Genomic DNA, 27931 nt, shown 5'->3' with positions numbered 1-27931 from the left:
CTCTCCCCTTCTCTGTCCATTATCAGCAAACCCTGTTGGTTCTACTTCCAAACACATCCTTTTCTCTACTTCAGCACCACCTTCCTGATCCAAACCATTAATGTCTCTCTCAAAGCTTCCAAAGATTTCCCTCCACCCCTGGTAATCCGCATCCCCACTCACCTTGGCCATGCAAACACAATGACCTTCCTGAAATATGAATCAAATTCTAGAATCCTCCATTCAAAAGCCAGCTCCTCTCCCCCACCCAAATCCCTCAGTTTACTAGACTCCAGCCATGTGGGCCACGGCCTTCTCTTTGACCACGTCAAGCCGTTTTGCACGTGCTAGGGAGGGCTCTCCCCTCAGAACGGCTGCCTCATTCTCATCCTTCAGAGCTCAGTTCAAGGCCTTATCTAAATGAGGATCCTCCCATCTGATCAGCTCCAGCCAATTACTCTTTCATATCACCAGGTTTTTGTTTTTGTTTTCCATCATAGCATCTCCGCAAGATAACTAGAGATTCTGGTATTTATTTCTTGCTTGTCCCTTCCACTGGAATATTAGTTCCATAAAGACTAGACTCTGTTTATCTTGATCACAGCTAAATCTGTAAGATCAAGTGTAATGTCAATTCAGAGAAGGCATTCAATAAATATTTTTGAATTAATAAACAGATAAAAAACATTTATTCTACTAAAAAGGGGTGGGTGGGTAAATGGGGCTACTACAGCATGAAAATGGATCAGGAGGTATGAGAGTTGCACAGCAGAGATTCACTCACTTCAAACGACAGCATGGATTTTACCTGAAGTCAGAGGAACCCCTTCCCTAACATAGAACAAGCATTCCTGGGGGCTCACTTGCTCTGGGAATGGGATACATCTATTGGGAGTATGTTTTTTTTTTTTTTTAAATGATAGAACTAAAACAGAGACATTAAGGGAAATGAATAATATTATACCAAGCATTATTTATAAATCCAGATCCTGATTCACAGCATGTTACAAAATTGGAAGTGTTAAGTAATATTATTCTTGTATCTTTCACACAAACAGAAGTTTTAGAAGAACTGATGGCCAGGGTATGCAATAGAGTTTTTCCATCTTAGGCTGGAATTTTGCCTTTTGAACAAAAACAAAAAAATCTTAGGACACAGGGAAAGCAAATATTTTAAAAACTGATTTCACAGTAATTATTCTGTATATTTTGAGTTATCTTTATATTATTTTTAAGCATCTCAAATCAATTCATTTCTTTCCCTGTTAATAAAAAGGGTACAGTCACAGAATCAGTGCCCTCAGAATAAGAAGTAAACAGAGGAAACAGGACACCTAGAGTCAGTAACATCCTCAGGGCCAAATCTGGTCACTCAAAACCAAAAACTTTTGTTGATTTTCAACAACTCTTTGCATACTTAAGGTTTCAAATACGGCTGGTTCAGCAGGCCAGCTCTTCAGGACAACAGTAAGTGCAGCCCAACACAGGATCATCCAAAACTATGTTAACAATTTCAGGATGCTGGTGTGGAGTCCATGGAGTTTTGTGTGTAAAAATTAGGACACTCCTTCCAGCGATGAAGTTCAAGGCCAGGAGCATCCATCTCCCAGCCCCGTATCAGTAGGCATCCCTAAGGTAAGGCTACGTTTCATCAGGCAAGAGAGCAGTCCGTTCCTCCTCTGTGCCGAGGCTATTTTGAAGTTTAGATCTACGTTGAACGAAAGAAGAGGCCAACCTCAGTATTTCTCACCTTAAAAAACTCAGTACCTACATCTCTATCCAACTATTTCCGTAAATGTGTCTATCAAGTGATGAGGCTCAGAGTGCCCAGAAATCTCCAGAGTGGAAGAATGGATGTAAAATGGTGTCTTTTTTCCACTCCCACAAGCCAACTTTTAAAGGGAGAAAAAAACCTCAAGAGTTGACCATACCTCCTTCTTCTCCTTGAATGCTCCAGTAGATAAAACAAGCCCATCACTAGTCCCTTTAACACAATGAAAGGTACTGGTTAATGTCAATTATCCAAGTCACATTTCTCCATAAACATAAGGAAAATGAAAGTAAAAGACTAATTACTCACACTTGTCAGAGCCCAGAGACCCTGCAGAGCAGCTGCCCATTCAAAACCAATTTTCTCATACAGAAATCCTCCCAGCGTTGGTCCTACAAAAGCACTAACGATGAAAGGAAGAAAGAGGATTATAGTGCAAAAAAAAAAGTTACTCCTTATAGGCTGCATGACTGCTTCAATTCATTATACTGAAACTATAAACACTAACGAAAAAAGCCAATTCCTGGACAGAGCATTAGGTGTAAGAAAATAATTCTACCTGATAGTGATGATGTTTAAAAATTTTAAACAATCCTAAAATTATAACTCCTTCTGAAAATTTTTAAAAGATGACATACATTCAAAAGAACCTTTATATTATTCTCTATACTCTTCTAGATATTTGTATTTAAAACAACTCAGTACACACTTACTGATGATAGCTACATGGCCAGCATACAGTTATCCCTCTGGTATAGTAGAGAGTTAAAAATAAATACACAAATGAATGAATAAATGAATACATTTCAAAACTGAGACAGGCTCCTGTTAAAGGAACTTTAAAATATCACTTAAATAAGACAAAGTATATGAGACCATTTTGATTATGTATTAAAACTGCTGGTATAACCATTGATCTTGAAGTCAGACAGCTGGATTAGAACTGTAGCTCTGCCCTAAGTGAATTATGTGCCTTCTGGCAACTCATCTGACCTCTCAGTGTCTCAATTTCTTCATCTGTAAAATGGGGATAGCATTTTCCAACTTGCAGGTGTGAACGAAATTCAATAGCTACTCACCCAACTGACCACATTGCACCAAAGAGACCTGACACAAGTCCCACGGTACTTAATCCTTCTTCAAATCCATTTTCACTGCAAAGAGAAACGAGTGTGTCTGTGGTTAAAAGGGAAACCTGTGTGAAACAAAAGAATAGTGTATGGTATAAAAATAAACCAGGGATAATCTGGATAAACCCAACAGCAAGAACACTCCATTTCTAAAATAAAAAGCTAATCTCATTTGAAGATATTACTCTAGTAATATTTCCTCCAGGGTTTTCTAAAAATACTTCTACTGCATATATAGGATACAATATTAAGAATTGCGACCCACTTGCATTAAATGTTTATTAAAGTATATAATTAACTAAGAAATTCTTCAAATGAGATGAACAGGTAGAGAGAACGATGGGCAACCTTTAGAAAATACAGAGGCAGCTCCTCATTGCTTTGAGGCTTGTTGAACTGACAACAGCAGAGCCATCAGTGTTCTCCCTGCTCAAGTTCACTTTGTGTTCTTCATCTTTATGCTTATTAAACAAAAGACTGATGGCCAAGTGACAAAGATACATTTGGTCTTCTTCCCCATTTCTGGCACACACCTCCTAAAACCCGTGGAATTTCTTAAGTGATGAAAGCCATAAAAAAAAAGTCTTTTGTTATGTTAACGAGATGACTTTGGGACTAGTACCCACGTTGCCTGGAGAACCAACATATGATTAGAGGGCTGGAACTTCAAGCCCCACACATCCCTCCCCCATAGAGAGAGGGGGTGGAGGTTGAATCAACCACCAATGGCCAATGATTTAATCAGCCATGCATATGCAGTGATGCTTCCATAAAACCCCAGAAGGACTGAGTTCAGAAAGCTTCCAGCTTGGGAAGCCAGAATGCTTCCATGTGCCATTGTGCTGGGCCACAAACTCCACAAGCACAGAGGCTCTGCTGCTTGGGACCTTATCGCCCTATATATCTTGTCATCTGGCTGCTGATCTGTATCCTGTAATATCCTTTGCAGTAAGCCAGTAGCTAGTGAGTGAACTGGTTTCCTGAGATCCATGAGCTGCTCTAGCAAATGAAGAGAACCCACGGAGCGGGTCGTTGGAACCTCCGGTTTACAGCCAGTCGGTCAGAAACATAGGTAACAACCTGCATTTGAAACTGGCATCTGAAGCAGAGGCCACTCTTGTGGGACTGCGCCCTTAACCTGTGGGATCTGGTGTTATCTCCCGGTAAATAGTGTCAGAATTAGTTGAATTGCAGGACACCCAGCTTGGTGGTGTGAGGGAGGAAAAACCCACACATTGGAATTGCTACTAGAATCCATTTACCTGGTCACTCTGTGCCCTTGTGTGGACCTCCTCTATGAGAGGGAAATGATGCTGAGGGCTTCCCACTGCGCTTTGGCTTTGTTTTTTTTTTTTTTTAATTTATTGAAGTATAGTTGATTTACAATACTGTGCTAATTTCTACTGTATGGCAAAGTGCTTCAGTTATACATATATATGCTTTGGCTTTTTAGAAGTATACCTATACCGAGGTATAAACTAAGCCAAGCCTCTATCCACAACCCATTTTACCTATCATTGTATTAATATTACTATATATTATCATTTATATCATTGTAGTTTTGCTTATACTATTTATATCACAATATTGCATGACATGAAATCATGAAGATTTAGTATTGTAAAAAAATATCCAACATCCTACAAAATGAGAAATTCAAGGAAGCTTGTGATGTTTATTGCTAATCACGATACAGTTCTTCAAGCCATGGAAGTAACTTACTGTGCACAGCTGAGAATCTCTGGGAAAGTTGAAATTAAACTCATTGCAGCAGAGATCCCATTTATGACTAATATCAGCACCAACAACCAGAGCTGACTGCAAGAGAGTTTGGGAGAAAAATTAACATTTAAAGAGACAGCAAAGCTTCACGCCAAGGAGGGCGGGCAGGATCTGAGACAAGTTCGTTTCACGGATGACATGACTAGTCTGGTCCTTACCCCCATCTGATCCCATTTTGTTCAGTGAAAGCACCTTTTAACTCCTTACGTTTTTGAGGGGGGCCAACGATCAATTTCTCCTGCTATCCCAATATCTTTGGTCACACGTGTCACATGCCCAGAGTCGACCTGCCTTCTTATCATCATGTAAAAGCCTTTCAAAGTTGGTTAAAATGTCAACGTTAATGTTGCTCCTTCAAGCACTTGGCTTTGAAATTCCACTGACTGAAAAATGGCACAGAAGAAAAATGGTAAAGGAAGTGACAGGAACCTGCTACGTGTTCCATGTCGGGCCCTACGTCAGTTACTTCATATCCATTCTACTGAATGCTTGCAGCAACTGCCATGTACGTCTGTTAAAAATGATTAAGGAAGACAATCTAGGTGATACAAACAAACTTTATTTAACACTTCATGAAGTGGATGGTCTCATTTTGGAGAACTGAAAAATGGGATAGAAGGCAGGAAGCTTTTACAGGATAAGGAAAAAAATACAAGGAAGAGGGGCTTCCCTGGTGGCGTAGTGGTTGAGAGTCCGCCTGCCGATGCAGGGGACACGGGTTCGTGTCCCGGTCCGGGAAGATCCCGCATGCCGCGGAGCGGCTGGGCCCGTGAGCCATGGCCGCTGAGCCTACGCGTCTGGAGCCTGTGCTCCGCAACGGGAGAGGCCACAGCAGTGAGACGCCCGCGTACCACACACACAAAAAAAAAACAAGGAAGAGAACAACAGGTAATATCTGATTGTCTGGGGCCACGCAGTCCATCTTGTTTGGGGTGAGCGGCCCACAGTCGGTGGCTTGGCGTTTGGGGGTGACTGGGTGACAGGATAGACTGCTTTCTGGTCAAGAGGAACATTTACAGGGACATGAACGTTTTCTAAGTTTTGCTTTGCTGACATGGAACCCTGGGCTGGAGTCACTCTATCTTGAGCCTAGAAAATTATTTCAACGGTACTATTATTGCTTTTTTGGTGGATAAGAAAACTGAGGCTCTTGGAAGTTAAATTATTTGCTCAAGTTCACATACCAAGGAAGGGGCAAAGCCCAAATACAAACCCAAATCTGAAAGACTCTGAAATCATTCCTTTATCCATATCATGTTCTGTCCCAGACGTACCTAAAAAGGTCTAAGTAGCTCATTTTATTTTAGAAAATAAATGATAATAAACAAGCTTGGGCTTCCCTGGTGGCGCAGTGGTTGAGAATCTGCCTGCTAATGCAGGGCACACGGGTTCGAGCCCCGGTCTGGGAGGATCCCACATGCCGTGGAACAGTTAGGCCCGTGTGCCACAACTACTGAGCCTGTGCGTCTGGAGCCTGTGCTCCGCAACAAGAGAGGCCGCGATAGTGAGAGGCCTGCGAACCGCGATGAAGAGTGGCCCCCGCTTGCCACAACTAGAGGAAGCCCTCGCACAGAAACGAAGACCCAACATAGCAAAAATTAATTAATTAATTAATAAACTCCTACCCCCACCATCTCCTTAAAAAAAATAAAAAATAAACAAGCTTTATTAAGTAGCTACCATATGCTAAGGATGATACAGAAACTAAAATGATTTAGTTCCCTCCTCAAGGGGCAAGAAGGAATAGAGAAAACAAAAGTATATTCTAAGAACTATCAGCTAAAGGTAGATAACAAATGCTACTTTTAAAATAAAGTACAGGACTTCCCTGGTGGAGCAGTGGGTAAGAATCCGCCTGCCAATGCAGGGGACACGGATTCGAGCCCTGGTCCAGGAAGATCCCACATGACGTGGAGAAACTAAGCCCGTGCGCCACAACTACTGAGCCTGAGCTCTAGAGCCCACGAGCCACAACTACTGAGCCCGTGTGCCACAACTACTGAAGCCCGCGCGTCTAGAGCCTGTGCTCCGCAACAAGAGAAGCCACCACAAGGAGAAGCCCACACACCACAACAGAGAGTAGCCCATGCTCGCCACAACTAGAGAAAGCCCGCGTGCAGCAACAAAGACCCAACGCAGCCAAAAATAAATAATAAATTTTTAAAAAATTAACTAAAATAAGGTACAAATGTGCAATTGAAATACAAAGGGAGAATAAGCATTTTCATCATTTGATTCAGATTTTACGCATTCCTGTTTGCCTAGACCACTGCTAGCATCCAGTAATACTGTCAGTAAAACAAACAATTCAATATAGTCCTAAATCTGGTAATTATTTAAATAAGATTCAAAGATACTAAGCATATCAGTGTTACACCAAAAATTTTTAAAATAATTCCTAATGTTATTTTGCCACAAATTCAAAAGAAGAAAAAAAATTACCTCTTAATGTGCAAGAATGGGGCAGGTCCTAAGAGCATGTAGCACCCTGCGGTGATTAAGTTTCCAAAAACGAGAAGCCATTTCCTTAGATGCTGATAAAGAAAGACCACAGAAACTCTTAGAGGTAAAGATCTTCCATAGTTCAGGAAAATAAAGAAATCATTGAAGAACACAAGTCATGATATTAAAAAATCCAAATACATTGGAGAAAACAAAATTTTACATGTAAGAGAAAACAGGTAGGTGGTAAACACAAAAGCAAGTGCAATATACCCCAAGACGGGGGTTGAGCAAAGGACAAGTATTCCTTGGAAAGGGATTGTATTGTAGATTTTGCACATGATAAACTGTTCCAAATATAACAATTTAAAAAGCAGTCACCACAAGGAATGACCAAGTAGATGCACTATCTAGAAAATTCACATTATTAAAAAGTACCAAATAAAATGTTTCCTTATAAACTACTCAAACACAGGCTAAAAGTTATAGGGGTACGGTATCTGTTCAGTTATATAAGGTTATGCCTTAAAACTAAGTTACAAACGCTGTTTAAGACACTTGCTTTTTTCCACCTGGATTACCAAGTAATCTCCATGTAATAAGTCTTCATAAATATATACCCATAGCTAATTAAGAGGGGAAACACAAAAATAAGCACTAAAGTCATAGAAGCTTGAGACCTGGCTAACAGTACTAGCTCTGTATACTAGTCATCTGGACTGAATGGTTTAGACCTAGTTAAAGGAGACTAGAAAGGATTTTCTGTCAGGATGGCTATGGGATAACTGAGGCATATTTACACGACCAATCCTTTCACTCTCACAGAAAAACTAAATTCTATCCTCTCAACTTGGTCAAGTCCTAATTACTTTTGGGGCTCTGCCCTACTTATTAAGGTCAAACCACTTTTTTGCATCAAGGGAACTTTTTCCTTTAGAAAGTCTAATCCAAGAGTTTTTCAACAGTTTTAGCATAAGACTCCTCCTCTTTTCCCAGATGAAGCAATTAAAAAGTGAACCTGTTCAGGGTGATGGCAGGTTGGCACATACTGAGACCTCACACTGGAACCTCTCCATCAGCTTAAAAAATTGAATATATTAAAATTTAAATGTTCTCACTGCTCTCCACCCCCCCAAAAAAAGGTAACTGTGGTGATGGATATGTTAATTCACGAGGTGGAGGGAATCCTTTCTCAGGGTGTATGTATACCAAATCACCATGATGTATACTTTAAATATCTTACAATTTTATTTGTCAACTATACCTCAATAAAGATAAAAATTTTTAAAAACTGAATATTTTAATTCTAATCAGTGGACCTCTAGAGTTCAGGAAGTACAGTTGGACAATCACCAGTCTAGACATACAGAAGTAACTCTTAAATATCGATAAAGCATACATACTGGCATTTCATCACTGAGTAGGCCCACCAGTGGTGAAGAAATGGTGTAGGATAGTGCCAAACCCAGGAATACCAGTCCCACATATCCAGCTGGTAAATTAAACTGTAAAAGAAATCCTGTGTTAAAGTTACATGGTTAAGTCAATTTTTCAATAAAAATCTATCTTTTCCTTCTACCATTTCTTCAGCTCTTACTCTCTGCCATGAGGCTACTACTAACAGTCAGCAACCTTCCTAATTTTTGTCTTACTTTTTTTTTTTTTTGCGGTACGCGGGCCTCTCACTGTTGTGGCCTCTCCTGTTGCGGAGCACAGGCCCCGGACGCGCTGGCTCAGCAGCCATGGCTCAAGGGCCCAGCCGCTCCGCGGCAAGTGGGATCCTCCCGGACCGGGGCATGAACCCGCGTCCCCTGCATCGGCAGGTGGACTCCCAACCACTGCGCCACCAGGGAAGCCCTGTCTTACTCTTATAAACGGATTACATTTTCTCTATAGGGGAAAAAAACCTAACCACAGGTCAGAAGTCCTGGATGTTTTTGATTTGTAGCATTTGACATTAAATATAGTATAATTATCCTTCTATGAATCATAGCATTTTTACATGTCAATCAGTGCTTTGCAAACATTAGTATGCACAAAAAATTACCTAGAGAACTTGTGGGTTTTTTAAAAAATAAATTTATTTATATTTGGCTGCATCGGGTCTTCATTGCTGTGCACGAGCTTTCTCTAGTTGCGGCGAGCAGGGGCTACTCTTCCTTGAGGTGCGTGGGCTTCTCATTGTGGTGGCTTCTCTTGTTGTGGAGCACAGGCTCTACGTGTGTGGGCTTCAGTAGTTGTGGCACACGGTCTCAGTAGTTGTGGCTTGTAGGCTCTAGAGCACAGGCTCAGTAGTTGTGGTGTGTGGGCTTAGTTGCTCCGAGGCATGTGGGATCTTCCCGGACCAGGGCTCAAACCCGTGTCCCCTGCATTGGCAGGCGGATTCTTAACCACTGAGCCACCAGAGAAGTCTGGAGAACTTCTTATAAGAGGTTCTTGGACGCCAGCCCTTGAATTTCTGATTCAAAAAGTCTGGGATGCGGCCTGAGAATGTGCATTTCTAACAAAAATCCCAGGTATGCTCACTGCTCGCAGACTGAAGTGCACTGGTGTAAAAAACCCTGACAATAATATCTATTCTATCCATCTCAAAGAGATATAAATTTCTAATTAAAGAATTAGATGGTATGACACATTTTAAAAGGCTTCTAAAGTAGTAAGCTACCTCATAACTCTGCTACTGTTACTGTTACCAACATGATATAAATGCCTTTCTTGATTATCTGAGTTGCTCTCATTTTCCTTAATTTCCTTAACTAATCCTTAATTAAGCCTATGAGATCTACTTATACATCAGTATATGTTTGAATAATTTTAATGACATAACTCAAGCTAAAAATCAGCCGTTTAAAGACAGTTGCAAGATACAAAAGTCAGAAATGTCCTCTTCTGATTTTACAACGGGGGAGACAGGATGGAACCCTCCTTCCCTAAAAGGCTGAGCAACTGGACAGCAAACAGCCAATACAAAAAAACTGTTAAGAAGGCAGAAGAAGGGCAACAGGAACAAAAATGGGATAGAAAAACCAGAAAGTACCTTTCTAAGGATTTTTTTATAAGTTAGACATGAGCAACTTGGGTTTATGAGAGATTGGTTACAAATTTTTTTTCATTGTTTGGACACACTTCTTAAAAGAACAGAAAAATGACTTAAAGAAACACGTTGTTGGCTTCCCTGGTTGTTCAGTGCCTGCCAGTGCAGGGGACACAGGTTCAAGCCTTGGTCCAGGAAGATCCCACATATTGCAGAGCAAGTAAGCCTGTGTGTCACAACTACTGAGCCTGTGCTCTAGAGCCCACGAGCCACAACTACTGAGCCCATGTGCCACAACTACTGAAGCCCACACAGCTAGAGCCTGAGCTCCACAACAAGAGAAGCCACCGCAATGAGAAGCCTGCGCACCGCAATGAAGAGTAGCCTCCACTCTCTGCAACTAGAGAAAGCCGCGTGCAGCAATGAACCCAATGCAGCCAAAAATAAATAAATAAATAAATTTATATTTTAAAAAAAGAGACACGTTGTTGATAATGTGAATGGGATGTGTCACCATAAATACAAAGTATTTTTCTTATGCATTACCTCATAGATGCTCACTTCTTAAGTGTGATATTATATTATTTTCCAAAACTTGGGTCCGGCACTAAATTAACAGTCCCCAAGTTTACCTGTGAAATACCCAAAACTGTCTTTACTGACTTGAAGGGGTTGTGTTTCTGGTCACAGTGCTTTTTTCATTCTAAGGCCTCAAATAAAGTGAGTATGGACTGCAGCTAGTAGATTTCTGTCTTTATAAACACAGATTAATTCTCCAGGATAATTAACTATCAGACTTAGTAATTTATTGCATTATTTATTAATAATCTTTTTTCAAAAATATCTAAGAACAAATTGCTATAACATCAAACTTTAAAATTCAGTATATAATTTTCAGCATTAAAAAGATGGAGGGCTTCCCTGGTGGCGCAGTGGTTGAGAGTTCACCTGCCGATGCAGGGGACGCGGGTTCGTGGCCCGGTCCAGGAGGACCCCACATGCCGCGGAGCAGCTGAGCCCGTGAGCCATGGCCGCTGAGCCTGCGTGGCCGGAGCCTGTGCTCCGCAGTGGGAGAGGCCACAACGGTGAGAGGCCCGCATACCGAAAACAAAAAAGATGGAGAGAGATTCTTGGTTCCTTTCTCTCATCTCAGATTAATATAGCCCACAGTCTTTTGAATATGTATGCAATAGACTAAAAAGTAAATGGACCCAGAGGGGATCTGTTAGAAAAGAAGGGACACCTCACATTAAATGAGCCACTAAGTATCCCAAATGCCTCACTGGAATCAAAACAGAGGAAAGTATCCTTATTAAGCAGCCAGGATGTTGCCCAAGCCAGACCTATGATGACTCGAGCAAGGCCTTGGAAAAAGGAGACCAGATGAAAGGTTTCTTTCATTTACACCAAATCAGACCCCTAGTTATAGGGACATCACAGAGGGAAGGTACAGGCTGTCTTGGTGAGTAGCTCTCATTCTGCCTCCTTCGTGAAGCCACTCCTAGGATTTTCCATCAAGCAGGGCCCAAGAGCAAGCAATTATGTCCACCCGCTACAATGTGGAGGTCTGCATCACCAGGCTACTCACCTTCTCCAAAACAAAGAGGGACAGTGTAGGATCAAGGAAGCCAAAACCTGAGCTGAGTGAGGTAATGACGAAGGATATAAAGGCAACCTTGGGTAAAATGATGAGTTTCCAGAATGAGTGTTTCCCTGGATCAGACTCTGTGGGGTAAAAATAAAAAAAGAAATTAGAGTAATGAAAATTGCTTAACTTTATCTTTCAATCTATTTTGAACAGTAAAATTGGTAAGGTCACCTTTATCCAGTAATCAAAATAAACACACTTTTGAGTTTGCCTAAAATTTGCATATAAGTTATGCAAACCTAGAGGCCATTTCAGTGTTCTTAAAAATAATTTCTCTAGTTCAAAAAGAATCAACTGGAATCAGAGTGTGAGGAGAAGAAGCAGTCTTGGTTACGGGTCATAACCTAGAAGTCAGTGAGACCTTCCCAGATGGGGTAGAGAATATGTAAAGTTTGATTTGGTGCATAGGAAAAGCCAGATGCTTTATCGGGGAAAAATGTGTGTGTGCTGAGGAGGAATCTGAGTTAATCAAAGAATACAAAACAACTTTTTTCTGCTCGTGAAAAAAAACACTGGATTGAAAGGGATGCTCGGGACTTCCCTGGCAGTCCAGTGGTTAGGATTCCCTGCTTCCACTGCAGGGAGCATGGGTTCGATCCCTGGTCAGGGAACTAAGATCCTGCATGCCGTGTGGTACGGCCAAAAAAAAAAAAAAAAAGAATGAGATGCTACTGAATCATGTGTACATTCCATTTGGCAGTAAAGGTCAGTTGAACAGCAACCTCATGTCCTGCCATTCCAACAGCAACACAACTTCTGCACCATCCCAAGCACCAGGCATGGTTGTTTCCAAGCCGCCAATCATATCCTACAACTCCCTTCTTTTTCCCCTGCTAATTTTTCAAGTTCTATTCACTCTGTAAAGTCTGGCTGTGACTCTAATTAAGCCACAAGTTTTACCTCTGTTTCCTACTGCACTTCTAATCTATACCATGTAATTTAGCACTTAAACTGTATTTCATTTTACATGGTTTACTACTGTTTGATGACCTTCCTGTCTTCCAACTAATTTACTGAACAAAATCTATGCTGAGTCAGATACCATGCAAAATGCTGGGCAGACAAAGGCAAAGGAGACAAACCCAGACCCTGACCTCACAGAGAAGATACAGTAAGGCGTGGAGAGAGCTAGGATGGAGCTAGGAGGGTATGGATTGGAGCATATGAGAGGGTTGCCTTAAAAAAACAGGGAAAGCTGTTTAGGAAAGAATTTCCAAAAGTAGTAATATCTAAGTTGCTGCCTAAAAGATGAGCTTGAGATGAACAAGCAAAGAAGGAGGAAAGAATAATCCAGGCATATTATCCAGGAATGGCTCATTCCAAGACTCAGAAGTGAGGGAAAACTATTCTGTTTGAGGAAATGAAAGAGCAGAAGCAAAGGTGGAGGATGGAAATTGGAGGGTAGGGAAGAGAGATCACATTGGAGAAGGATGTAGTGATAAGATTATGCAGCACTTGTAAAATAGGCTAAGAAGCCCGGGAAATCACTAGATACTGCAAACAAAGACTGAGAATCAGATTTGTGGTTTAAAGAGACCCCTCTGTGGTCTCCTGGGAAATGCAGACAGGGGGACAAGTTAGGAGACTGTACACTGAGCCAGGCCAGGAAGCTCTCTGAGGGCCAAATCAGCACTGACATATCCTCATTTCTCCAAAAGCACCCACCACAGTTCATTACTCAATAAATTCTTGGTGAATAATGATCCAGTAGGGAGCAAAGTACCAAAAAAGCATAAAGTGTGGTTCAACTATTTTAAGTACTACACTTGGACTTTGTCAGGATATGAGGGATAAAGTTAAACTGTGGTGTTAGTTTCTTAACTATTAGCCAAATATTCAATGATGAACCAATTGTGAGCCCAGCCTAGGATGTTTAACTACAGATCTGACTTAGCACGGGGGTAGGCACCACCATGTGGCTCAGTGTGGCAGTGCCAGCAGGGAGACTTCACTGGGTGTGGATTTTGGACTGTATATTACAGATGTTTATTAGTCACCTTTAAAATATAAATGATAAAAGATCAACTGTAATCAATTACATTTATTATGCATATAGAAGGTATTATGGATGTATGGTATAAGACAAATTATTATGGCATAAATGGTCCCTTTCTCTAAATCCAAAGTGGGAAAGGGGATTATCGCAATAAGAACATACAGGAACGTACATGAAAATGAACACATAATGAGTTTAACTAAGCTGTTGATGAAGCCCAAGTAGGTGATACCTACTTCCAGAGGCACGTGACAAAATCACCTGGGAAGCTTTTCCAAGCTACTCAGGTATTCTCTCTGCTTCCTCCAATTCTGATACATTCTTCTTGGAGGGACAGGACTCCATGGTTGACAATGCCTGTCACAGGAAACTGCTCTTAGAGATGAGGAAGTGGTGTGGCCCTCAGGTGTGAAGGGGCAGGAAAAATGCAGAGCACTGTGGCACTAGTGACTTAGCATTTAGATCATTGATTGAGAAGGTTCAGAAAAACCTCCCAGAAGAGGTCATACAAATTAAGTTTTGAAGGATGAGTAGGAGTTAGGTAGAGTAGAAGTGGGAGATAGTCCAGCTCATGTGACTCCCCTGCTGACACCTAACAACAGCTCCTAGCGGCTTTCAGGATAAAGCTCTCATTTCATGGATTTAGGGATTTTTATTAAGAGGATTGTCATGTACTTGACTGTGTTTTAAAAATATTTCTTTAGTGCAGTATGGAAGAGGTGACTTGGTGAGCAGATATAAAGGATGAGAGAGAGGGAGGGACCGAAGTTGACTCTTAGACACCCAAACCTAAAGCTACATTGTTCATTGGTCTAGAAGCAGTTAAATGAGTGAGGTGGAACTTATAGAACAAAATTCTGCCAATATCATCAAAATAAAAGAAAATTTAATTTTCTAGCTTCTATCTATAAGCTTTCCTAAAACATTAATATTTAAAGGTACTCAATGGGAACCCCTAAATCAATATTTATACCCTTAACATTATCAATTTTTGAGATTTAAAAAAAATACCAGATTTTTCCATTCAATCTAAAGAGAAGATCCTTCTTTAGATAAACAGAAAGTTTGCCAAACCATTTTAAATGCGCAAACGATCTAAATAGACATTTCTCCAAAGAAGATATACAGATTGCCAACAAACACATGAAAGAATGCTCAACATCACTAATCATTAGAGAAATGCAAATCAAAACCACAATGAGGAACTACCTCACACCGGTCAGAATAGGCATCATCAGAAAATCTACAAACAACAAATGCTGGAGAGGGTGTGGAGAAAAGGGAACCCTCTTGCACTACTTATGGGAATGTAAATTGATACAGCCACTATGGAGAACAGTATGGAGGCTCCTTAAAAAACTAAAAACAGAATTACCATATGACCCAGCAATCCCATTCCTGGGCATATACCCTGAGAAAACCATAATTCAAAATGAGTCATGTACCGCAATGTTCATGGCAGCACTATTTACAATATCCAGGTCATGGAAGCAACCTAAGTGTCCATAGACAGATGAATGGATAAAGAAGATGTGGTACATATATACAATGGAATATTACTCGGCCATAAAAAGGAACGAAATTGGGTCTTTTGTAGTGAGGTGGATGAACCTAGAGTCTGTCATACAGAGTGAAGTGAGTCAGAAAGAGAAAAACAAATACTGTATGCTAACACATATATATGGAATCTAAAAAAAAAAAAATGGTTCTGATGAACCTAGGAGCAGGACAAGAATAAAGATGCAGACGTAGAGAATGGACTTGAGGACACAGGGTATGGGGAAGGGGAAGCTGGGATGGGACAAAGTGAAAGAGTGGCACTGACATATATACACTACCAAACGTAAAATAGATAGCTAGTGGGAAGCAGCCGCATAGCACAGGGAGATCAGCTCGGTGCTTTGTGACCACCTGGAGGGGTGGGATAGGGAGGGTGGGAGGGAAAGGCAAGAGGGAGGAGATATTGGTTTCCTACAAAAGCATAAAAATACTTAAATTTAAGGTTCTTAAAGTGAGTAATATATAAGGCCTTACCATAATTAGGTAAAATACACATGTTGAGGGGAACCATCAGCAGAACTATGCATCCCAGAAGAATGAAAGGCACCTCATAGCCAAAGGATTGATACAAGAAGCCACCCAAAGGAGGCCCTAGTACTAGACCCAGTCCAGAAAAAGTCTCAAGACTTCCCTACAAATGGGAAAACAAAAGAAAATTGAGTTAATATATTTTGTTTGAAAAATGAACAAAGATTTAATGGGCAGGATCTGAAAAAAATTCTATCCACTTTACAATTTATACACATACCACACACACACCCAAGATGGACCAAAAATTTAAACATACATATTAAAATCATATAAGTACTAGAAAAATTAAAAATGAGAGTTTTTTGTTTTCTAATCCTTATGGTGAGGTAAATTTTCTAATTATGACATAAAAACTTAGAAGACACAAAAGAAAAGACTGATAAATCTGATTACATGAAAATATGAAAGACTATGAATGGCAAAAAAAAAATCAAAAGACAAATGAAGGATGGGGAAAAAATATTGACAAAGGACTAATTTCCTAAATGCATCATAAGAGCAACTACTAATCAATGAGAAAAATCAACAATCCTATGGGAGGAACTTCCCTGGTGGTGCAGTGGTTAAGAATCTGCCTGCCAATGCTGGGGACACGGATTGGATCCCTGGTCCGGGAAGATCCCACATGCCGTGGAGCAAGTAAGCCCATACGCCACAACTACTGAGCCCACGAGCCACAACTACTGAGCCCGCATGCCACAACTACTGAAGCCCACGCACCTAGAGCCCATGCTCCACAACAAGAGAAGCCACTGCAATGAGAAGCCCGTGTACCACAACAAGCAGTAGCTATTGCTCGCCGCAACTAGAGAAAGCCTGCGTGCAGCAACGAAGACCCAATGCAGCCAAATAAATAAATAAACATATTAAAAAAAAATTTAGAAAAAAGAAAAAACACAATCCTATGGGAAAATGTTGTAAATAGACTGTTGACACATAAAATGAAATACAACTAGCTCTAATGTGAACTGGCCATCTCTAAGTTGCAGGACAGCAAAGGCACACTCCAAACATGTTTTGCCACAAAACCTTGTCTTACAGAGCATGTCAATGGATTAGCATCCTTCTGAACCCTTCTTGAGAAATGTAAACAGTACACCTGTTACAGTGGCCACCATTGCATGGCAAATGACTACAGAACCTAAAGTGAATCTATACAGATATATATACATACATATATATATATATACTTACATGGGTGTATAAATATATGTGTACATATATTTAATAAAAGTGTGAAGATTTATATTTATACAGCAAACAGTTTACCTGAGTATCAAAACTTTCAGACTGTAGTATTAATATGGGTAAATGGGAGAATCCTTGGTACTGAGCTGATTAGACCCTGAGGTCTCTGAGGGTGGTGCCTGCTCTGCGATGCAAACCAGGAGTCCTTCGGGGATGTCTGGGTCCAGAGGAGTGAGCTATGGGAAAGGCTAGTTGGGATCAGGGAGACAGCAGCCAAGAGCTAGGACAGGAACCTGGTATGTCACTAATACCTGGTGTCGAGGCGCGGAAGCAATATATGAGAATGTACGCCAATACGATGCTACCAGGCTCTGGATTTTTTTGGTAAAATGAGAGGGCGCTCCTCAGACTGACTGCACAGAAGCATTTATGGACTTCAGAATGATCTCTAAGGTCCTTTCCGTGAACCTGGGAAAAGTGGAGGAAGGACTCTAGTATAAATCTGCTTCAGGCGGCCTAGCTACAATCTAGGCTATAGAGAGACAACAAAATACTATTAGAGAGGGTTTTTTATTTTTTAAGGGGTAAAAAGAACATTTGGTTTTGCCCATTCAGGGGCTTCTAAGCCCAGGAAGAGCACCTAAGTAGACTAAGGGTATATTTATTGACAGCCTGCTGCTACAGGCAGAAATTGGGGTAAAAGGTAACACAAACAGAAAGTAGAAAAAAGGCAGGTCTAGAAGAATGCGCCCTAGGTTTAACTTGAAAGGCCAAATAAATATTTTAGCCTACACTAAAAGGAAAATAGGAAAAGTGTATAAAATACCTACCATTACTGTGGCCACGTTATTTGGAAAAGCCTTTGCAAGGATAGAAGAAGACGCGGTTATTGCTGCAGCAAAACTGATTGCGTCGATTATTCTCACTAGAAAACACATAGCAATAAACACGGGTCCTTCTGGAACTTGGTCCAATACACTAAAAAAAGAATAAGATGACTCTCAAGTGCCAAATTGATTTTGATTCTTTTTAACTGTACTCACTGAAAACAATAGTACCTCAACCACAGTTATTAAAATAAATCTCTTTAGAATACAAATTTTTTAAGAGTTTCTTTGTTATATTTTTAGTAGGAGGAATCTGAGTCATAATGACAGCCTCATTGCGCTTTTTTACTGATATATTTGATGCCCTAAATAATAATACTAAATAGGCCTTTTGAAAAATGTAGAGTCACTCTGATAAGAACATATGTAGAAAGCCTTCTTAGTTTTAGGTCTCCCCCTAAACATAAAAAAAAACACAGGAAGAGGAAAGCATAAACCAGGAACCTGAGAAAGATTTCTGATGACATTATCTTAACATTTGTATCCTTATGTTCTTCAGCTGATTCTTTAGGTAAGAAATTCACCTTTCTGCTTAAGCCAAAAAGTTTTTGTGACTCAGAAAAGGGAGTTAAGTTTCTGTCTCTCACGATCACAGGAGTCCTAAAGAACAGATTCAGCAGCCGGCTTAATGGTGATCCCCTAGAGGACTCTTTTCTTAAGATCAATGTCATTCATTCCATTCACTGTATCATTCAACTCCCTTCAACATTAGTCACATGGTATTGACTGATTTACATAAACCATTAACATTTTAAACTGAAGATAAATTATGAAATCTGTTCAAGCTCCCAAATATATCAGAACATGACTTACCCAAAGAGAACTGTAACTCCTCCTGAGACAAACATTCCTGCTACAAACATAAATTTTGCTCCAATATGTACAAGCTATAATAAATGTCAAAGAAAAGTGTAAATTGATGACTGCTACAAGTCTATAGTGACATAAACAAATCCACTGTATCAGGAAACAAAAGATTTGGGGAAGATATGTACAGTTAACAAAACATTATAAGTCTTTAATGGAATGACAACATGCGTTGCTTACAAACATGGAAGAAGTTAAAAATCAATCAACTTTAAGAATGGGACTGTCAACTGAAGCACGATTCATAAAATATAATGGTGGTTATTTCTGTATCAGTGGAAGTTCTAGACCAGTAAATTAGAATAACTCATTACACAATTTTAAAAAATTACTTACATATTTTCCAAATACCAAAGATGCCAGCAAGTTAAACAAAGCATAACATCCAAAGATCATACCAATAACTGTATTGCTGGCTCCTTTCTTTTCAGCCTTTAAAGAAACAGAAAAGAAAACAAAGTTTGAAAGGCAAATTAGCACCAATATAGAAAAATGGAGCTATTAGATCAGAGCATCATCTTCTTGTAACCTTTATCTGTAGAGTAATTTCAAAGATTATTATTTTAAAATAAACAGGGTGAGGAAGGAAAGGAAACTATTAAACCTAGTCTCTGACATGAAAGTAATTCACTCACCAAGCCTATAAAAAATTGTTAGCTTTACGATCTTGAGAGAAAAAAGAACAAAGCTGGAGGAATCACACTTTTTGATTTCAAAAATAAGTTACAAAGGTACAGTAATTAAAACAGTATGTTACTGGCATAAAGACAGACATATAGAACAATGGAACAAAATAGAAAGCTCAGAAATAAACCCACATAAATATGGTCAATTGATCTTCCACAAGTGTGCCAAGGACACACGATGGGGAAGAGATATTCTCTTCGACAAATGGTGTTGGGAAAACTGGATACCCACATGCAAAAGAATGAAATTGGACCCCTATCTTACACCACTCACAAAATAATCTCAAAACAAATTAGACTTAAACATATAATCTGAAACTGTTACACTTCTGGAAGAAAACAGGGGGTGAGGGCTTCTTGGCATTGATCTTGGCAATGATTTCTTGGATTTGACACCAAAATCTTAGGCAACAAAACAAATCAGACAAATGGAACTACATCAAACTAAAAATCTTCACAGCAAAGGAAACAATCAACAGACTGAAAAGGCAACCTACAGAATGGAAGAAAGTATTTGTAAACCACCTCTATATAAGGGGTTAATATCCAAAATATGTAAGAATCTCCTACAACTCAATAGTCCAAAAAACCACCACAAAGAACCTGATTTAAAAATGAGCAAAGAACGTGAACAGACATTTCTATAAAAGAGATACAAATGGCCACCAGATATATGAAAAGCTGCTCAAAATCGCTAAGTGTCAGGGAAATGCAGATTAAAATCATAATGAGATATCATCTCGCACCAGTTAGGATGGCAAAAAGACAAAAGATAACAAGTGTTGATGAAGATGTGGAGAAATTGGAACCTTATACACTGTTGGTGGGAATGCAGAATAGTGCAGCCACTATGGAAAACAATATGGAGGATCCTGAAAACATTAAAAATAGAACTACCATATAATTCAGCAATCCCTCTTCTGAGTATATATCCAGAAGAATTGAAAGCAGGGTCTCAGATATATTTGCACCCCCCATGTTCACTGCAGTATTATTTGAAATAACCAAGATGATATAGAAACAACACAAATGTCCATTGATTGATGAATGGATAAAGAAAATGTGGTATACACATAAAATGGAATATTATTCAGCCTCAAAAAGAAGGAAATTTTGGCATTTGCAACAACATGGATGAACCTTGAGGAAATTATGCTAAGCGGAGTAAGCCAGTCATAGAAGAACAAATGCTACATGATTCCATTTATATGAAGTACCTTGGGGCTTCCCTGGTGGCGCAGTGGTTGAGAATCTGCCTGCTAATGCAGGGGACACGGGTTCGAGCCCTGGTCTGGGAGGATCCCACATGCCATGGAGCAATTGGGCCCGTAAGCCACAACTACTGAGCCCGTGCGTCTGGAGCCTGTGCTCCGCAACAAGAGAGGCCGCGATAGTGAGAGGCCCGCGCACCGCGATGAAGAGTGGCCCCCGCTTGCCACAACTAGAGAAAGCCCTCACATAGAAACGAAGACCCAACACAGCCAAAATAAATAAATTAATAAACTCCTACCCCCAACATCTTCTTAAAAAAAAAAATGGGCAGAAGACCTAAATAGACATTTCTCCAAAGAAGACATACAGATGGCCAAGAGGCACATGAAAAGCTGCTCAACATCACTAATTATTAGAGAAATGCAAATCAAAACTACAATGAGGTATCACCTCACACCAGTTAGAATGGGCATCATCAGAAAATCTACAAACAACAAATCCTGGAGAGGGTGTGGAGAAAAGGGAACCCTCTTGCACTGTTGGTGGAAATGTAAATTGATTCAGCCACTATGGAGAACAGTATGGAGGTTCCTTAACTAAAAACAGAATTACCATATGATCCAGCAATCCCACTACTGGGCATATACCCAGAAAAAACAATAGTTCAAAAACACACATGCACCCCAATGTTCGTTGCAGCAGTATTTACAATAGCCAGGTCATGAAAGCAACCTAAATGCCCACTGACAGATGAATATATAAAGCCATAAAATGGGATGAAATCAGCTCATTTGTAGAGATGTGGATGGACCTAGAGACTGTCATACAGAGAGAAGTAAGCCAGAAAGAGAAAAACAAATATCGTATATTAATGCATGTATGTGGAATCTAGAAAAATGGTACAGATGAACCAGTTTCCAAGGCAGAAATAGAGACACAGATGTAGAGAACAAACGTATGGACACCAAGGGGGGAAAGTGGATGGGGGCATGAACTGTGAGATTGGGATTGACATATATACACTAATATGTATAAAATAGATAACTAATAAGAACCTGCTTATAATAAATAAAATTAAATTTTAAAAAAGGAGAAACACACAGGAGGAAGGTTTGAATGCAAATCAATTAAAAAATCACTTTGCTGGTCAAAAAACTCAAGAACAGGAAGCTCCTTAAGCTGGCACATGAGTCATCCCAAGGACTGTTCAGTGTGGTTCTCTGTTTCTGACACCCACTCTCAGCTACCCGACAGTTCAGAGAAGATGAAGTTTCCTTTCCTGACATCAATAACACAGATGAAAGAAGCTCCCCCAGCTCCCGACATTCTCTCTGTTCTCCTGAAACATTTGGAGTAGTTTATTGCCCATCAATGATCCCTATTAATATTTGTAGCCTATTCTATCAGTGAGCTCCTAAATTTGCTACAAATGATATAGTATTTATTCTAAATCTACTTCTTTTGAACTTCAAATGCTACGATTAGTTGTGATGTACAAATGAATAGACAAAAGGTTTGAAAACCTTTTTAAAACCCTGGAACTATGGTAGATCCTTAGATCAGGTTCTAGCTATAACCATGTAAGGGGTTAAAATATGAGTTTAATTTCTTAAAGATAAGATTGGCAACTTGGCATACCATGAAGCACTAAGCCTGAAACACACATCTGTCCTCTCAGGCAGTCAGGAATCATTTACCGAGCACCTTCTATGCATCACGCGTGGTACCCAGGAGCCAGCAGTGAATAGCTATGGTCAGAAGATCCGACTTAGATTCATCCTTCTGCCAGAGCTTCAGCTCTTCCACAAATCACTTTACTCTGAGTACAGAAATGCATACACACACTCCCTTTAAAATCCGTCCTCGACAACAGCCATAATTCTATTTCTTTACCTTTTCTCCCTAACTACAATTTTAAGATAAAAATTTACTTTATTGCTTCCCATACGAAGTTATGATCATCATTCAAACCTTGTCTTTTAAAGAAAATGTTCTTCTTATGTTATTATGTCTCTAAATAAACCCTACAGTTCTCAAAGCAGCATACCAGAGGAAATCAGATAGGTGAACTCTACTTTTCATGGCTAAACTATAGGCAGGAAAGGTCCCCTCACTCTAGGAAGCACCCCCTACCTCTGAAGTGTGGTCCCTAAGTGCCTGGTGGTGGGAGACAGTGGAGAAGTTGAACCCAGAGCATTGTAGAAACTGCTTGGGCAGGATTTCAGCCCATAATTCTACGAGACTCAGGATTAGCCATTCCCCTTCCATTACTAATCATCACATGAGATAATGGTGTGGAGAAAAGAGAGATCTCACTATGAACGATGCCTTCATTGGTATCCTAGCAAAAGGTTACACTGTGTGTAGACAGGAACACAGAGTCCACATTTCTACTACACAAAGGTCAGGTGGTGTTATGGGGTTCATTGTGTCTCTCAAACTTCTTATGTTGATGTCCTAACTCTCAGTACCTCAGAACGTAACTTTATTTGGAGATATAGTTTTTGCAGGGGTAATCAGTTGAAATGAGGTCGTTAAGGGTGGAGTCTAATCCAATATTACTCGTATCTCTGTAAAAAGGGGAAATTTCTTCACAGAGACACGCGTAGAGGGAAGATGGTATGAAAGGACACACGGAGAAGTTGGCCATCTACAAGCCAGAGAGAAAGGTCTGGGACAGATCTTCCCCTCACGGCCCTCAGAAGGAACCAGCCTTGCCAATGACACCTTGATTTTGGACTTCTAGCCACCAGAGCTGTGAGACCATAAATTTCTGTTGTCCCCAGTCTGTGGTACTTTGTTACAGCAGCCCTAGTAACATAAAACAGGTACCTTGAAGGGAAGGTATCAACAAAGGGGTGAATTAAGATGTAGAAAGAACATTCATTGGTCAAGTCACATCCATGTTCTTTGCTTAATAGCTCTGAAAGGTATTTAATTCTAGAGTCTGGCAGAAAATATATAATAGTCACAGCAACTAACATTTATTGAACCCTCACTATGAGCCATGCTGTTCTATATGGTTTCTAAACAATTAAATAAGGGATGTATTTTTAGCTGGCCCCATTTTACAGATGAGAACACAGACTTGCAAAAGTTACTTGTGTCATGGTCCCAGCAGTCATGTCAGCTTCCATCTTGCACGGGTTCCCACATTCTCTGTGGAAGCAGGATGGTGACTTAGGATGTCCTAGAATCACATACCACAGCAGTAACTGAATACCACTTTTGGCATGCGGATCCTGCTTCACATTAGGACAGCAAGAACAGCTATTAAAAGCAATTTCTAGTTCACTTCTAATCCTCTGCCAAAGAAGGAGGGGGCCAGAAAAAGGCTGAGTAGAAATAAGAATCCTGTGTCAGAAGTTAAGAAGGGCCTTGGGCTTCCCTGGTGGCGCAGTGGTTGAGAGTCCGCCTGCCGATGCAGGGGACGCGGGTTCGTGCCCCGGTCCGGGAAGATCCCACATGCCGCGGAGTGGCTGGGCCCGTGAGCCATGGCCGCTGAGCCTGCGCGTCCAGAGCCTGTGCTCCGCAACGGGAGAGGCCGCAACAGTGAGAGGCCCGCGTACCACAAAAAAAAAAGAAAAAAAAAAAAAGAAGAAGGGCCTTGCTCTCCCTTGACCTAGTTAGCTCTAGCTAATAGGAAGGTTAACAGAATACGAAGGAGAAAGAGCAAGTTTTGACAGTGTGTTTGTCAACCCTAAGGCTGTTATTAAAAATTAAAAAGAAGAGCCCACTCTTCAAATCTACACCTATTAAAGTTAGAACGCTCTCTCCCCTGCCTCTTGGACGCCAAAAACTGAATCAAAAACTTCAAGAGAAAGAAAAAACAAAAAAGGCACACAGTAACAGCTTCCTTTTCGTTTGTCTGTACTCCACTAGGAGGAATCTAACACTAGGTGCCCTTGCTGAGTTCCAGCTGAACCGGGATACCCTTCTAACTTGATGGCCCACTTACTCCCGTTCTTCTCCACCGTAATTCTACAGGCTCCATCCATCACTATTTTTTTCCAAAACCGATATCTACTCAGTCTACTTACTCTGTCTTGCCCAAGCACCTCTGATGACTTCTTACTGACTACATCTTTGCCCTGCGTGGAAGGACTCTTGCATTCGAGCACCAACCTGCCTTCTCAGATCCTCTGCTCCCATTGGACCTCACTGAACCCCAGGCCCAAGCCCCACCTTCGTCTGTGCTTCCCTAAGAACACGCTATTTACTTTGCTAATCTCGTGACTATCCCCTGCGTGTTTCTAACCTAGAACACCTCTTTGACTCACCTTAGGGTTATTCGGCCAAGCCCCTTTCAGTATTACTCCTTCTCTCCTTCCCTTCCACACCAGCCAGCCTCTCCCGTGGCAAAATTAACCATTCCCTTCCCTAGAGTCTCCTAACATTTTGGACATCCTCTTCAAGGAGATCCAAATACTCTGCAACTTTTTTATTTTTTTGCAGTACGCGGGCCTCTCACTGTTGTGGCCTCTCCCGTTGCGGAGCACAGGCTCCGGACGTGCAGGCTCAGTGGTCATGGCTCACCGGCCCAGCCGCTCTGCGGCATGTGGATCCTCCCGGACCAGGGCACGAACCTGTGTCCCCTGCATCGGCAGGCGGACTCTCAACCACTCTGCCACCAGGGAAGCCCCTCTGCAACTTTTTGTTGTCATACTTTTTCACCCTCAATGGACAGATGAGAGAGGGACATTTTCCTCATCTTTTTTCCAGCCCTAACACAACCAACGCCTAGCACACTCTAGGGTGGGAAGTCGTTAAACCTCCCATTCCCGTTCAGTAAACGGAATTGAACTGGGCCAGTCACTTAACTTCGGAATCTGTTTCTTCATTTGCAACATTATGAGATTCTGGCCATTCTGCCTATCTTATGGAGTTGCTATGGAAACCAAATGGGATAATGTGTGGGAAAGTACACTGAAAACTAAAAAGCACTTATGGCTACAGAGCTGTACTGCTTCTTTAGCAGAGAAGCCATGTTTCTCGTCTTTTGTAGCACACAGAAGGAAGGACCACATGTTATCAAAGAAGTCAGAGGACTGGGAGGGGCCCGTGCATCTTGAGGCTTTGGCAAAGAGCATGAAGCAAAACACATGGGCAGGTTATCTCCACTCAGCCAAGTCAGTATCATTCCTTCCATACTATACCTCACCAACCTCCAGATTCCAGGTGGATTCTCTAGGGGTTATTCCTTCGAGTCTGTGCCATTACCCATAGACTCTAACACCACATAAAACACTATAATTAGAAGGACCTAATCAATACTAATCAGAATTCCTCCTTGGCACAAACACTGCCACTAGATTCCATGTGAAATTCAAGTCAGAAAAGGGCATTTAGTGGACCATGCCTTTCTAATTCCAAAATATTAATAAACCCAAACTCCAGGAAACACTGTCTTCACGTAGATCTTTTGCAATAACGTTAAAATCTCAGTTATTCAGTGCACTTCCTTTTTTTTTTTTTTTTTCAGTTGCAGAAACCAAACAGATGAATCAAACTACATGGTAAGCAAAGTAATCCTCAGAAGGTCAATTATACTTAGGTGAATTACTTCCCAAGATGATGTTACTTTTACTGAATTTTTTTTTCTGGTATCATATATTCTCTAAGAAGTCTTCTGTTGGCTGAAGTTCTATACATCATCTTTGCCATATGCAGATTTTTACATCCCCCAAATGAAATATTTCAAAGGCTTTTTAAAAACACTAATAGTTCATAAGGATATAAAAATGTCTTACCTCCTTGGGGAAGAAAGGTCCAAGGATAGAATAGCACATCATGGAACCTAAGTTAATGGAAGCTGCTGATATCAGTACAAAAATCTGTTCTCTTGAAAGCTGCCTGGATGTCTCCCTTGCACCTCCTGGAGGGCCATCACCTTGAAGGCAAACATGCTGCAATTACAGACATGTAATTGGGGCTACTGATCAAAGTACAGAAACGTCACTTCTGTGCACAGAAGTGCACTCAGGATAACATTTGGTGAGCTAAGGGCTATTTTGAATACAGCACATTTGATCAAATGTAACACAATCCCTGTATATCACTGCAATTTTCAAAATATATCACTTTCATTTACATACTAATCCCTATTAGGATTTCAGCGCACAATTTATCAAACCATCTGCTTTGTTTTGCGTTCACCATAAGGTCTATTTCTTTCACCTTTAATAGATTCCTTCAAGAAGAATGAGGCCACAGGGTGCTCTCCAGAGTACTGTTCTCTGAAGTATAGTGTGCTTTCTCAGGTTACTAGCTTCATATGCTACATGGACTCAATCACATTTTAAGCATGTCATGTTAGCGGTTTATTAAGAGGGTACTGTTGAAGTCAAGTGAAGTTTAAGTAGGAGAAAATAAGCTAAATCATTCAACTGGAGAATTAATACTTACAATGGCAGCTCCTGGAAAGACAAGTGCCATAAATCTGTAAATCAGTGTTTTACAATAATTACAGGTCTTCTGCATCAATTAATTTAATACTTATTCCCAGGGCTAAATTTCCATTTAATTTAAAGACACGAGGTCATTTACTCAGTTCCAAACATCCAGTAAATCTATTTGCTATTTTTAAATTAAATGGTTTTGAGATAAAAGAAATTTAAGTAAGAAAAGTATATTTGAATTGCTCTATTTTTTCAGAGGTTGCTATTGCTGTCTAGAAAAAGAAATCTGTGCAACAGGAGAAAGTCTTAAGAATCTGTGTAAAAATTTTGGTAGTGGATGAGGAAGGGAACTGAGAGAAAGTTAAAGGGGCGAGAGGGACAACAGTGGGGCTCGTTTTCGTTTGTCTAACAGGCACACTTATTTGAATGCATTCTTAAACACATAGTACTTAAAAGTAGAGCTACAGAGAGAAAGTCATTAGAGGCCACATCCGCGCCACCCCAGGGCGCAAATTTTAACCCTTTCCAGAGAGAAAAAACACGCTGACCCGAGCCCCACTGCCAGGCCCCTCCTTTTCGAATCTCTCGCAAACAAACCACGCTAAAGCTAATTCAATTGCTGTTAAAGAGACACGACCCAAGCCACAGAGGTACATCCGGCCTCGCTGCTCTCTGTAACCTCCTGGGGGGCGTGGGCCTTCGGGGTCCCCCGCCGAGTCCATGGGCAGTGCGCGGACTCCTGCGCCGCAGCTCCCGGGTCCAAGCCCGCACCCTCGGACTCGACCTTGAACGAGCTGAAAGGCGGGCGGCGATTGCTCAT

General features: G+C 40.7%; 1 protein-coding gene across 1 annotated transcript; it reads right to left on the bottom strand.

Annotated features, from left to right (window-relative positions):
• Window positions 1-1620: 1620 nt before the first annotated feature.
• SLC18B1 (solute carrier family 18 member B1) lies at window positions 1621-27833 on the bottom strand. Its single transcript, XM_065889134.1, has 14 exons — window positions 27791-27833; window positions 26464-26603; window positions 19152-19247; window positions 18762-18835; window positions 17892-18039; window positions 15817-15973; window positions 11727-11863; window positions 8508-8609; window positions 7105-7196; window positions 4603-4698; window positions 2830-2904; window positions 2060-2153; window positions 1911-1963; window positions 1621-1687 (listed from the first exon to the last, which is right to left on the bottom strand). The coding sequence occupies exons 1-14, from the start codon at window positions 27831-27833 to the stop codon at window positions 1621-1623; spliced, it is 1374 nt and encodes a 457-aa protein (XP_065745206.1).
• Window positions 27834-27931: the final 98 nt, after the last annotated feature.

This window comes from Phocoena phocoena, chromosome 12, assembly GCF_963924675.1.
Source record: "Phocoena phocoena chromosome 12, mPhoPho1.1, whole genome shotgun sequence".
Taxonomy (NCBI): Eukaryota; Metazoa; Chordata; class Mammalia; order Artiodactyla; family Phocoenidae; genus Phocoena; species Phocoena phocoena.
Note: the sequence above shows the minus strand (reverse complement) of the source record. Positions and strands in the feature narration are given on the sequence as shown.

Coding starts and splice junctions, on each gene's coding strand:
- SLC18B1 (XM_065889134.1), bottom strand. CDS start 27,833: ATGGACTCGGCGGGGGACCCCGAAGGCCCACGCCCCCCAGGAG. Junction 18,040..18,761: donor GGAGTTACAGTTCTCTTTGG/GTAAGTCATGTT, acceptor TTCTTTTTTTAG/TGTATTGGACCAAGTTCCAG. Junction 15,974..17,891: donor ATAACGTGGCCACAGTAATG/GTAGGTATTTTA, acceptor TCCCATTTGTAG/GGAAGTCTTGAGACTTTTTC.